Here is a 13,701-nt window from a genome sequence, read left to right on the forward strand (position 1 = left end):
GAAAGTCTGCTATTAGCTAAATGGAATTTAGATTAACCCCCGGACTGCCTTGAAGCCTAGGTACTTCTCTCTGTCTCAAAGACTGCTGATTTTGGGAACATTTTTATATTTGTTTTTTTTAAAGACATTTATGAAGCAGCAGCAAAAATACAGTATTAGCAGACAGATTAATAGATAACACTGACAGAACTTAATTTTGATAATTTTTTTAATATGGTTATGCTGCTTTTTCACATTTCTGTCTGTTATGCGGGGGCTGCCTTTGGTTAATAAAAAAAAAAATTGTACAGTATAAAGAAAAATAAGGATATGAGTTCATTAACAAGAGACTTGCTACGTTTTCCAGAACAAATGTGTATGTTTTCTAGATCCTCTAATAAGAAGCAAGGCTGGAATTAAGAACTTTCATGCAAAATTAAGTCTGATCTGAAAGCATTCATAAAGCAGCAGCAAACAGAACAGCATGTTAATAATAAATCAGTAATTTGGGGAAATTGATTTCTATTCTTTCATCTTTTAAAGGTCACCTGGAAGTTGTTGCCTTACTGATTAACCATGGTGCAGAGGTGACTTGTAAGGACAAGAAGGGTTACACTCCACTGCATGCTGCTGCATCCAATGGGCAGATTAATGTAGTGAAACACCTCCTTAATCTAGGTGTCGAGGTATGTAGGAATAAGTGGGACTATTTTTTTTAATCCATAATAATATACTGAAGTCTGGTCACTATTTATCATACTTTTATTTAGTCCAGTATATACTTTATTCATAGAATAATAATAAAATAGAATTCCCTCTTTCCATGGCTTTCATGCTTCTTCTGTAGGTTAGAAGTGCCAGATTTTTCTCTGGTTATTGCTGCTACAAATATTTGCTGAATTTCAAAAGAAATCAGTTCCAGTTCTCTGGAATATGTAGTGCATTCTACAGTTTGTGCTGCCTTTCAGACCCAAATGCCAAGAGACATAGATTTGGAGTATATTTTGTCAGTGACATTTGCTAGCAAACAACATTCACAATGACAGTTCAAGCCTCCAGCTATTTCCATTTGCCATATACAGTGTATTATGTAAAGCAAAATAAACTGATATCTGTAATTTTAACTGTATGTTCTTGTTTCACGGCAGATCGATGAAATAAACATATATGGAAATACTGCTCTTCACATTGCCTGTTATAATGGTCAGGATTCTGTAGTTAATGAGCTGATTGACTATGGTGCTAATGTAAACCAGCCTAACAACAGTGGTTTCACCCCCTTGCATTTTGCTGCTGCTTCCACTCATGGAGCTCTGTGTCTTGAATTGTTGGTGAATAATGGGGCAGACGTTAATATTCAGGTAAAACTTGTTTCAGTTAATTAATTTTAGCTGTATAAGTATACCTACCTAAAAGGAGCCCCTTTTTGTTTTAAATCTCTGCATTCTATAAAAGGTTGTCTGAAAGTGATAATATAGGATATGTTACTATAAATACTTCTTCAGGAAATGAACTGGAATAACAGTGATGTTGATCTTCCTATATGGGACTAGAGATTTGCAGTGAACCTTGCAATGCCTTTGTTGATATAATGGCATCCTAAAACTCTAGATCAGTGTCTGAGAATGTGTGCCATTACAAACCACAGTCTGAAAAGTACAGTCAATTTCACATCTCATGGGTTATATTTATTAGAAACTATGCTTGTGGTGTTTCGATTATTATCCCATCTATAAAGGAACTGTTAGTGTTTGTCAACCTCTGTAAAATTCTTTGAAATGAATAGATGACAAGTGCCCTGTTTTGTTAATGAAAACAGTGACAATTAATACAAAGCTGGGAATTGTCTGAAAGGGAATCCAAAGCCTGATTCAAAGAAATAAGATATTGAACCAGATGACTCAAAAAAATATCCTTCCTTTTCTCCTTCTCAGGCCCCCCCATGTATGCCTCCAGAATCAAATAATACTCTGTGCCATTGCACCTTCACTTACCTGCTTTGTACCTACATTCTAAAGGCCTTTTTTGGAAGTTAATTTGGATGGCACTTCATGTATCAAATCTCTTTACATAGTAGCCATCTGTATTTTAACGTATGTCTAAATAATTAATTTGATTAAATAGTTTATATTTATTAATACTTTCCAGTGACTGCAGATACTTAGCTCTGTGTTCCTTTGCTCTTCTACAAGCAATATGGAAAATAAGGAAATACCATAAGAACTACTGATAATATCTGGAAAGTAAACAACAATCAGGAATATGTCAAGTATTCATTACTGTTTTTGTCCAGTACCATAAGCAGGTACCACAAGCAGGCCTAACTGCTATTCATGTTATTGAAGAAAGCTCTTATATTTATAGCAACAACATTTTCTTTATGGATCATATATGGCTTTGGGTTCAGCCCTTCAGCCATTTGAAGTGAATGAGAGCTTTGAATAAGAACTGCAGGATTTCAGTCTATTTATATTATTTAAGAAACCCTAAAATGATTATATTACTTTGTACTATAGTTGAGTGTCATCTTGTTTTTGTTAGAGTAAAGATGGCAAGAGTCCACTGCACATGACAGCTGTCCATGGGAGGTTCACACGATCCCAAACCCTTATTCAGAATGGTACGTATAAACTTTCTGATAATTTGTCATCAGCAATGATTTGCTATGAGATTTTTTTTCTGAGCTACTTGCAGGCTGAAGCCTGCATTTTGTTTTAGTGAGCTAGGAAAGGATAGTCAACATATTTAACTGCCTCACATAAGTTTGCCTTTTAATTAGGCTGAAACTTCTCATTTTGTGATCTTGGACAAAATTTACAATTACTTGTCTCCTCAAATTGGCAAGGGTCAGTGATTTTATATGTTGTTTCCTGACCTGGGAATGAGTATAAAACAGCATTCAGGTTCTGTACCTGTCCAAAGAAGCCACAAGTGTTTATGAAAAACAAGTCCTGAATAAAACTAGCAATCCCTTGTAGCTCTAGAGCTCAAAGGATCTTTCATCTTCTTAATTCTTACTTTGTGGCTTCCCTCACCTCACAAAGACCATAAATCCATTACATCTCTCTGTCTCTCTCTCTTCCTAAGAACTAGACACTCTGTCCAGGTGTTATCCTTGTTTTAGGGCAGGAGATAGAGGAGAAATAGCTTGCCACTGATAGAATCAAGGCTAGAATTCAGGTTTCTTGGCTCTCAGCAACATCTTTAAAAAACAAAGCAAAACAAAACAAAAACCAAACTTTGTTCATGTTTCTAAGAACACCCGAGATTATTTCAAGTGAATAACTGTTAAAAAACTTGTTTGTCCCCAATATGTCATGGTCTTGCTTTACTTTGTATTATTGAATCATGACATTAGACTAGTTAGTTTCATTTTCTGTCAATAGATACTTGTCTTTGTCTTCATTACCTAATACAAAACTTTTCATTAGGTTTTCCATCAAATTGTGAAAATATTTTTAGATGTTTTCCTCTTGTATTATTGTTTTTAATCATGTTAATGTTTTTTGTTAAGAAACACAAATTTGGGAACTGAATTAATGGAATGTGTCCCTTGAAAGAGCTGCTGTATATGAAACATATGAGGAGAGTCGAGTGACATCTAAAACACAGGTGGCCAACCCATGGCTCTGGAGTCCAAACTTCCGAGTTCAAACTGAGTAATGTGCTTGCTGTGAGCAGTTGCATCACACGACATGACGTAATGGCTATGAAAGCTGGTCACCGGGTGCTTGTACAAAGATTCAAGGAGACGCATATTAATTTCTGAAGAGCTTCATGTAGCCAACCTGTGACTCGGGAGCCACCCCTGAGCTAGAAGATGTGCTCATGTATTGGTGGATAGATTTCTTAATACTGCAAATCATCTTCTGGAATGGAGGTCTTCCTTGAAGACCATCTCCTCTTTGACCTACTACAATATATCCCATATGTGTGGCAAGTGTAGTGCTTGGTTGCATGAAGTGCAAACAAGGATTACAGGGCAGACAGAAAGTTAACTTAGCCCAATACTTCATATTAAAGCAAATTTAACATGGTTTCTGTCCCATTCTTTCTTTTTTTAACCACACTGTTTCATAGATTCATAGATGTTAGGGTCGGAAGGGACCTCAGTAGATCATCGAGTCCGACCCCCTGCCAGTCTCCAAATGCTTGTCCAGTTTAATCTCTTTCTGTGAAACAGTTGACAGTGCTTTGTTAAGCCTTTCTTTGCACTTTGTAGCTCCTCTGCTCTATTCGAGGTTATTCTGCTTTTTTCAGTTTTTGTTTATGTTTGCTGCCTCTCTATTTCTGGAGTTGTATGAAGCTTTGATCACAGGTGAATTTAAAACCAAAGAAGCACGTGACAAATAAAGATACAAAGCAGCTATGCTTTGTATTATATTGGTGGTTCTGAACTCTGGGGGCCACCGCTAGCATGCAGAGTTGTTGTTCCAAGAGTAATAGAAGCTGTTTTGGAAGTGCTAGAAGTAGCCTTGTGATCCACTGGCAAAGGTCCATTTACCATCATTGCTCTGTAGATAAGGTTGAGCACCAGTGATTTAAAGACTTATGCCACAATTTCAACAATACATGTTTATTATTGTTTTAATTTAGGACATTCATTTATAACTTTTTATCAGCAACAATTCAGTCACCTCGTATATATGTCTCTCAATATATGCAAGTAGTTAAAAGCCTGTATAAAATGTATGGAGAGGTGGAAATAAAAAATGGGGGAGAACATTGCAGTATCCAGAATCATGGACATTATGCATGAGCGTCACAGCTAATGGCTTCCTGCGTACTGATACTGTATCCCTGAAATTCAGTGTTTCAGCTACCATTATGGGTAATATATATGGTTACTAGAAATACATTACATAGCATGTCTGGTCACTGACTTGTATTTAATCCTTGTGTTAAACTATATGAAAATGTCTTCTCCAGGAGGTGAAATTGACTGTGTTGATAAGGATGGTAACACCCCTCTGCATGTGGCTGCAAGATATGGACATGAGCTTTTGATTAACACCCTCATAACCAGTGGAGCTGACACTGCCAAGTAGGTTGCTGAGGAAATATTGTTCCAAATTGTCAAATGCTGAGAGTTAGGCTAGGAAAACCATTATTTCTCTGGTCATGCCTGTACATAGTTGTACTACAGGTCCATTCAGTAACAAATAGTTTATATAGCAAGCTGACATGAAATTGATTTAAAATGTGACTTTACTAATGAAGGCCATGTAATTCCCTTCATATTTAAAATAGCTTCATGTTCAATGGCTTGTGTTACTGCATTGTTTCCTTCTTATGTCTACTACCCTTTGGTGCTAAGGAAGTAGAAATGTATGGGTCCAAATTAGGCCTTAATAAATCATTCTGAACCTAATGCAGTTGGGGTACCTGTCATCATGTCCTCTGGTTTCAAATCTTTTTATTGACTGAGACAATGAGGCTGTCTTTATTTTGAGGTATTTCTAATCGAAAGCTCCTTGTGCTCCAAGGGCTGATTTTTACTAATCTGATTTTGCTGTATGTTTCTGTGCCTCTCATACACACATGTAACGATTGTATATGACTATTTCTAAATAGACAAATTTAGATAGCCTCCATGTTGTAGTAGGGTTGGAGTTTTGTTGGACCATCATGGCAACAACAACACCCTTATCCTACTATTTATAAATATACATTGTGGGCCCAGTCCTGGAAAGTGTTTAGATTTCAGGGGAAGTAAATATCCAGTATTTCACAGGGACTGGTCCTGGTATAGTAAGGCAAACAAGTCCTAAATTTTCCAAAATAATTGGGGGCAAATTAAAAACTGATTTGGGGAAGATTGAAATTAATTCTTAAACAGAAAAGAGAAAGTGCTATGAAAGTAGTATGGGAGCAACTTGCCTTAGGATACAAATTAACCTGTTTCTTTTTAAAGATGTTTGCAGCTTTCTAGATTGCATTTGGGGATTTTGATGCAAATGGTATATTTGTCCCTGTTTCTGATTGTTACGGTAACATTAAACTTGCATCTCACCAGATAGAATTGATAGGCAGGGGGAATAGTAGATACGCTGGAAGGTAGGGCTAGGATTCAGAGTGACCTAGACAAATTGGAGAATTGGGCCAAAAGGAATCTCATGAGGTTCAACAAGGAAAAGTGCAAAGTCCTGCACTTAGGATGGAACAATCCCATGCATCAGTACAGGCTGGGGGCTCACTGGCTGGGCAGCAGCCCTGCAGAAAAGGACCTGGGGGTTACAATGGACAATACGCTGAATACGAGGCAACAGTGTGCTCTTGTTGCCAAGAAGGCTAACAGCATACTGGACTGCATTAGTAGGAGTTTTGCCAGCAAGTCAAGGGAAATTATTATTCCCCTCTATTCAGCACTGGTGAGGCCACACCTGGAGTACTGTTAGTTTTGGGCCCCTCACTACAGAAAGAATGTAGACAAATTGGAGAGAGTCCAGCGGAGGGCAACAAAATGGTTCGGGGTTTGGGGCACATTATTTATGTGGACAGGCTGAGGGAACTGGGTTTATTTAGTCCAGAGAAGAGGGGTACTTGTATATGTGACAGGGGTTTAGTTCTCCCTAAATTGAAATGCTGGGTTTTTAATTGGTGGGTTTTTACTTGTGTTGATTAAAAACCCACTGTTTCAATTTAGGGACTTCTGAAATGTCACAGTGATGCCTTCCCCTCGACCCCTACTGCCATGGGCAGGCTCCATCAGTTTAAAAAAAAAAAAAAAAAAGCAGCAAGGGTCCTGATCTTTTTTTTTCCCCCGACAAAGCCTGCCTGCCTCTCCTGCAACTGGGGGGGATGAGGTGCTGGTGGGCCCTGAACTGGGGGGGGGGACATGGGCACCCACGACACTGGTGCTTCCCTCTGTGGTAGTGGTGCCCCCCAGGCAGCACCTGCCCTCTACCAGCTGATCTGGGTGGTCCCAGGGGGCTTCGCTGCTGCAGAGGGAAAAACTGGGGCCTCCCGCAGTTAAGGGACCACTCAGCCTGTTGGCAATTTGTCCCCCAGCTGCAGAAGAGGCAAGCAGACTCTGGGGGGAGAAAAAAGGATCAGGGCCTCTCACCACTTTATTTCTCCTGGAGCCTGCCTGTTTCTCTCTTGGCCAGGAGGTGACCTGCTGGGAGGTCAAGTGGTCCCTGAGCTGTGGAGGGCCCCGGTCCTTCCCTCCACGGCGGCAGCATGCCCCTGCTGGGACCACCCAGGTGGCTTGCTAGTGGGTGGGTTCTGCCCAGGGGGCACCACCGCTGCGGAGCAAAGGACCAGGGTCCCCTGCAGCTCAGGGCCCACCAGCAGTTCGTTCCCTGGCTGCAGGAGAGGCAGGTAGGCTCCAAGGTGGGGGGAAAAAAGGATCGGGCCCCTCACTACTTTTAAAATTTATTTTTCTGGTGGAGCCTGCCCATGGCAGCAGGCATGGGAGGGGTGCGTGTCACGGTGATGTGATGGAAGTCCATAAATTTAAATGGTGAGTTTTTAATCGACGCAATTAAAAACCCACCATTTCAATTTAAGGAGAACTAAACCACTGTTCCCTACAGCTCAGGGCCTGCCAGCAGCTTGCCCCCCAGCCGTGGAAGAGGCAGGTAGGCTCCAGGAGTGGGGGAAAAAAAAGATCAGGCTGCTGCTTTTTTTTTTTCTTCCGTTTCTCAATAGAGCCTGCTCGTGTGAGCTGCCACCAGGTCTCACAGCCTTCGAGCTGCGCGGGGCCTGGTGCTTCCCTCCATGGTGGCGGTACCCCCTGGGACTGCCTGGGTCAGGTAGTAGCGAGCGGGTGCCACCTGCAGGGTGCCACCACCATGGAGGGAAGGTCCAGGGTCCCCCGCAGCTCAGGAGCCACTCAGCCTGCCTGCATCTCACGCCCCCACTGCGGGAGAGGCCTCCTGGGACTGCCAGGGAATGGGCTGGCTTGCCCTGGGGCAGTGTGGCAAGGTGGCAGGAGGGCGGCTGGGTGTGCTAGTGTTGGGAGAAGGCAGCAGGGACTGTGCTTGGGGTGCTCAAAGCCCACCAGGCCTGAGTTTCCCTGAGCACATCTGGGCTTCCAGTGCCCCATGCACCATTGCAATTTGTTACGTAGCAAACTAAAATACATTGAATAGGTTTTACCTTGCTATGTAACAAGGTCATTTAAAGCGAAATACACCACCACACATGTACAGCATGACAAAATTAAAGTGAAATATGCCGCCGCAGGTGTAAACAGTGACACCATTAAAGTGGTGCAAAAGGGCAATTACACCACTTTAGAGGCTAATTTTGTCATGTATACACGCACTTGATAAGATTGCGGGGGGGGGGGGGGGGGATTTAATAGCAGCCTTCAACTATCTGAAGGGCGGGGTTCAAAAGAGGATGGAGCTAGATTGTTTTCAGTGGTGGCAGATGACAGAACCAGGAGGAATGGTCTCAAATTGCAGCAAGGGAAGTTTAGGTTCGATATTAGGAAGAACTTTCTCACGAGGAGGATAGTAAAACACTGGAACAGGTTACCCAGAGAGGTGGTAGAATCTCCATTCTTGGAGGTTTTCAAGATCCGGCCAAAGCTTTGGCTGGGATGATTTAATTTGGGATGGTCCTGCTTTGAGCAGGGGGTTGGAATAGATGACCTCTAGAAGTCCGTTCCAACCCAAATTTTCTATGATTTCTATTATTTCTAAATCCTTACCAAGTTTTAAGGCAACTCACTCAAAATCACTCCAGTGAAACTTCACTATTTATACTAGTGTTGGGGTTGGTCCTCTGTGTCTGAGTAAGATTTTTGCCAGCTCGTTCTTATGTAGAAAGTTTTAATCCATCTACTCCTGAGGTTTCAGGTAAGAATGAACATCAGTGAGAGAACCAGATTACAAGAGGTAGCTGTCTGCTCAAAATTTCTATTCCACACTTGGGGGATCATTCATTAAACCACATAAAATACTTCTGCCAAGAGCAGAAATATTTGAAATGAGAAGTCTGCTTAGTTGTAGTGGGAAGATCTAAAGGACAATGCTGCTGTGAAAAACAAATCCCACTGAAGCACTGGGAATGAGGTGTTAATATGCATTGCATATAAAGCACTTTGGCTTAGTTCCTTGAACTGGCAAAGGAATGAAAGCTTTTTTCAGTGCTACTAGCAAAAAGCTTTAGACAGCATGACCAGCTGTGGATGCAATTGCATTTCAAGGGTAAAGAAAGTAAATTATGAGGGGAACCATTGTGAACAGTTCTGTACAGGATGACACTAGCTAGCAGATGTACAAAGTGCATGGCTTGTTGGACACCAGCCAAAATATGCACTTGGGTAGAAATTTTTGCAGTGAAAGCGAAATGCAACTTAAGTTAACTAAGCAGAGTAGAAGAGAATAATGATGTGGAAATCGGATTCATCGAGAATACTGTGACTATTTATAACAAAATCTTCTTTATGATATCAGGTTAAATAATTGCAGCCTATTTAGACATGCTGAGCAGTTTGGTGGACCTTGTGCCATTTCCTTGCACATTGTCTATCTTTTTTTTTCTAATACTGGACATTGCATTGTGTTGTTGGCTACAAATGTCCAACTCGGGATCCTTAAAATTCTAGTTTATTAGGCGGATTGAAACACTGTAATGAGTTAAATCATAAACCTTGGGGCTGGTCCTTACACACACACACACACACACACACGCGCGCACGCGCAAGCTACAAGAGTCAGGTATACCTATCCCACAGGCGCTGGAGTCTGTTGTTGAAGCTTCTTTCAGCATGGTGTTATCTTCCAGAAGGGGGTCGCCGGCTGGTCCTTCTGGCTGGACAGGTCAGGTGCTGGTCAAGTTGGAGATCAAGAGGGTGCCACTGAGGGTCACTTTTCACTGCTTTTTATCTGTCCTTGGCAGACTTTGGTGACTCCCCAGTTTTCAGGTTTGCCCAATCCAGGGGTCGTTGACCCTCGTGGGACTTCCCCCCTCGGTGGCTACTGGATGGCATCTGTCAGCCCCAGGGGTCGTCCGCATGTACGTGCAGGTTTGGGAGTCCATTGATGAATTTTGAATAGGGCTCTGGGAGCAGTCGATTTGGAGATATTCAGCCCAATACACTGGGCTGCCATGGGTCCCTACAGCAGCCCAGAGAGCTTTGCATTTTTTTAAGTGAAGGTAGGCAGGGATCCATCAGGGTTAGGGAAGGTGGGAGAAGGGTCTGTGCTGTGCACAGAAGAGTCCTCCAGCTTCTTTCCCCCCCCCCAAAATGCTGTGTTGGAGCCCAGCTAAGGCTGGGGAAGGCATATACTTGTATTCTTCCCTGCACCCAAGTGCTGCAGTATGATTCAGGCAGGGAACAAGCCAGGAGCACAACGTGCCCTCCTAACTGCTTCAGCACTAGGCTTTTTCATCCCAAAGCACTCGGGGTATATTCTGCTCCTTGCATGACTGAAACTAACATGAGTTCTCCTTCCCCCTGTGGGAGTGGGGAGAGTGAAAGAAAAACAAAGCACAGAGTACAGAGGTTGATTCTGCATCTGCTGTCTGTATAGAGATTCTGACTCCTAAGAGAGATTCTCCAGGAAACCACTTTACTTGGGTTGTTCCCAAGTTATTTTTCTCCCTGAGTGGACACTTTTACTTTCTGAGAAAAATTATGAACTTCTGTACACTCGTGGTTTCTGCAGAGAGAGCGGGGGCTCTCCCTGGAGAAACTGAACATCTGTCCAAACCCAAAAGGGAGCAGTCAACAGCAAACCTAAGGCGCAAGAGACATAGGGTGATGTTACATATTACACTTAAACTATACTAAAGGCACTTAAAATATGAGTGTCTGCACATTAAAGCTTGTTAACTCATACTAAGTGCCCTCTGAGCATCTCAAAGTTATCCCACTTCAGGTGAGGGTTAACTCTGGCTGTACTACCTAGTTTATGTTAGGGTAACGTCAGTCTGCTCTATGGAGATAAAATGAGCAATTCTGCAGTCCTCCAGCATCCTGGGATGCACTACTCCCAGCGCCCCACCCCAGAACAGGGGTAGAACCCAGGTGTCCTGACTCCTAACCACACCTCTGCTCACCAGCCCTGTAATGGTAAATCAGAACTGTGCAGGCAAGAAATGATACTAACTCCTAACGTGTGACTGCTCACAACACATTTTAACACTAACACTGCTTAGCATTCCACAGATTTAGTATGGTCTAAGTGTAACTTTACCCATATAGTATAAGTAATGTAGATAATGGCAGCAGGGAGGGGGACTTCTATATGGGCTTTGCTGAAAGAAAGTAGTTGTATGTTATGTGGACTTCTATATAAGCTTTGCTGAAAGAAAGTAGTTGTATGTTATGAATGAGGAAAATGGTGATACATCAGAACACCCAGAGAGAGAGATGTTCTGACTAGGGTATTTGGAATAAAATAGAATACATGAAAATTGTGAAACATTGTGAAACCAAAAAGGTGGAAGAGGTAATAGCAGTAGTCTAGGCAGCAGTTACCTAAGGTATGTTAACAATAGGGATGCATGGGATAGAAGAGTTTTAAAAACGATAATGAGAAGCTTTCATAATTTATTTGTACCGTATTTGAGAGAATGTCAGGTGCAACACTAGCAGTCCCAATAGAAACTCTTGTTTTATGTCTGGAGTCTGAATATAACCAAAATCCATTCTCTAAGCCTCCTCATTCTTGCTACTTTTCACCTCACTTTTTTAAGGCTGTTGTATTCTAAACATTATCTAAAACTGAGATCATGCTTTAACCAAACAAACTATACTCCAAAGAGAGCTTGTAGAAGATTCAAATAAAATTAAGGTTGGGAGGAGGAGCCTCCTGCAGAAGTACTGATACAATTTTTTGAAAGGAGAATGTTCTTCAGTTTTGTTGTGTGTTACTTATGTTTTTGGAATCCACTTGTAATAAGATTGTTCTGTATTTCAGGTGTGGTATCCACAACATGTTCCCTTTACACTTAGCAGCACTAAATGCTCACTCAGACTGCTGCAGGAAATTGTTGTCATCAGGTAAGTAAATCTAGCAGTGACTGTGAAGCTAAATTAATATTGTGAACATTTCACTTATGGCCCCGGTTTTATTCAGTGTTGTGAATTGTTCAAATTAAAGACTTCCTGTTCTGCTTTATGTGATTGTGTGGCGTAGCATACTTGAGTGTGTTCAGGGCTTTCTTAACTGCATGCTAATAGTTTCCAGCATCCTGTATTGTTCATGCTTGAAGCCCATTCCTCCTGGCAGTCACTGAAAGGGGGAGGAAGGGGTACCCTTTACTGAGCCGCAGGAATATGAGGCACTGTAGGTTTGTCTAAAACAGGATTTGTAATCCTCAGTTCAGGGAAGTGTCTTTATTGAAGACAGCATCTGGGCAGGTATATGCACCCCACTGAAGTTAATACACATATGCCTAAGACGCATTCTAATGTATTTTCTCTAAATTAGGGTCATTGTAAAGAAAATGGGCTGGCTAAATTTCTGAAAGGCACAGATATAAAAATCAGTATCCAAAGAGGACTCTCACAGTCCTCATGCTACCAAAGCTTTCAAGGCAAGTATGTATTTGTTGCCTGTAGTCTTTTAAAGAAAATAAGGGAAAGGTACTCGAATTTTAATTCTTTTTTATGCAAAAATTTCAGTTGGTTCAAAAACGCATCATATGTTTCTCTATGCAGTTCCGTCCTTATCATGTGTAACTTCCCACAGTCACTTTTTGTTCATAAGCTTGAGTCTCCTTAGATGCAAAACATGTAAATTGACAGCCCTGTTACAGCAAACCTTGCTATGTTCTCCAACAGTTAGGTCAGAAGGGAAAGCAGAATGCTTAGGCAAGCTAGGGGTAATTCTATAAGAGCTTGCAATTGATTTTACACCCTCTTCATCTTTAAAACTCCCTTTGCACATTTTTGGAAGCTTCTAAAATGTAAAAGCAACCTGCAAACCGCAGATATATAAAAATCAAGTCATTGCATGTTAAGGCAATCTCTGTGGCTTTCCTCATTCCATCGTGTTTTCTGTCTGCACAGCCTGCTGTCACAGTTCTCTTGATAAGTATCTGCCTCAAATGCCTGTCACATGATTTAAATAGTTATGTAGCACAGGGATGAATGTGGTGATAGATTCTTGACTTCACAGTTCTTTTTATAGAACTGCCAAGCTTGAGCAGCCACTGTCTGTTTCCATGACAACCTCTTTTTGACTATAGTTGCTTGCATTCTGTTTTTCCTAACTAACTGATTTTTCTGTCTCTGCAATGTTTCTTGTGGTTTAACTAGGACAAAAGTATAGCATAATGTCCTTGTTTAGTAATGAGCACGTGCTGTCTGCAGGCTTTGATATAGACACCCCAGATAGCTTTGGAAGAACGTGCCTCCATGCTGCTGCTGCAGGAGGGTGAGTAGTCACAATTATGGTTGTTATTTGTGATTTAATGGTGGACCCGATGTAATGGGATCTAACCATGTACCATCCACTGATTTTTGTTTGTTTGTTTGTTTGTTTTGTGTATCTTAAAGGAAAGCAAAGTAGCTAAATGTCAGATCCTTATTGTTCAGGGTCCTATTCTGCCACTGTTTCTTGGCGGAGGTTCATGTTGGGGCTACATGCAATGTAAGAAAGGATGGTAGAGTCCAGGCTTTTATTATACAGGGCCAGATTGTGATTTGAAACGCATCTCTCTGTGAGAGAGTAACATTCTTCCTCCTTACCTCCCTTTGCAGACTACTTGGACTTAAGGTCCAGGTGCCAGGTAAAAGAAGGGTTTCATTTTTGC

At 41.5% G+C, this 13,701-nt stretch overlaps 1 protein-coding gene across 16 annotated transcripts in view; it reads left to right on the forward strand.

Moving 5' to 3' along the window:
• ANKRD44 (ankyrin repeat domain 44) overlaps positions 1-13,701 on the forward strand; it is a 202,109-nt gene that overhangs the window by 114,655 nt on the left and 73,753 nt on the right. For 13 of the 16 annotated variants that reach the window (XR_003091773.1, XR_003091776.1, XR_003091774.1 and 10 more), the window contains 6 exons: positions 523-665; positions 1,128-1,340; positions 2,521-2,599; positions 4,909-5,023; positions 11,862-11,944; positions 13,205-13,322. Coding sequence is in view for 12 of the 16 variants with exons in the window: in XM_025191621.1 (XP_025047406.1) it covers positions 523-665; positions 1,128-1,340; positions 2,521-2,599; positions 4,909-5,023; positions 11,862-11,944; positions 13,205-13,322 (751 nt within the window). In the remaining 4 variants the exon portion in view is untranslated. The remainder of the gene's footprint in view (positions 1-522; positions 666-1,127; positions 1,341-2,520; positions 2,600-4,908; positions 5,024-11,861; positions 11,945-13,204; positions 13,323-13,701) is intronic. The other 3 variants (XM_025191624.1, XM_025191632.1, XM_025191633.1) reach the window with 1 other exon arrangement.

Source organism: Alligator sinensis, unplaced genomic scaffold, assembly GCF_000455745.1.
Source record: "Alligator sinensis unplaced genomic scaffold, ASM45574v1 scaffold1229_1, whole genome shotgun sequence".
In the NCBI taxonomy this organism is placed as follows: Eukaryota; Metazoa; Chordata; order Crocodylia; family Alligatoridae; genus Alligator; species Alligator sinensis.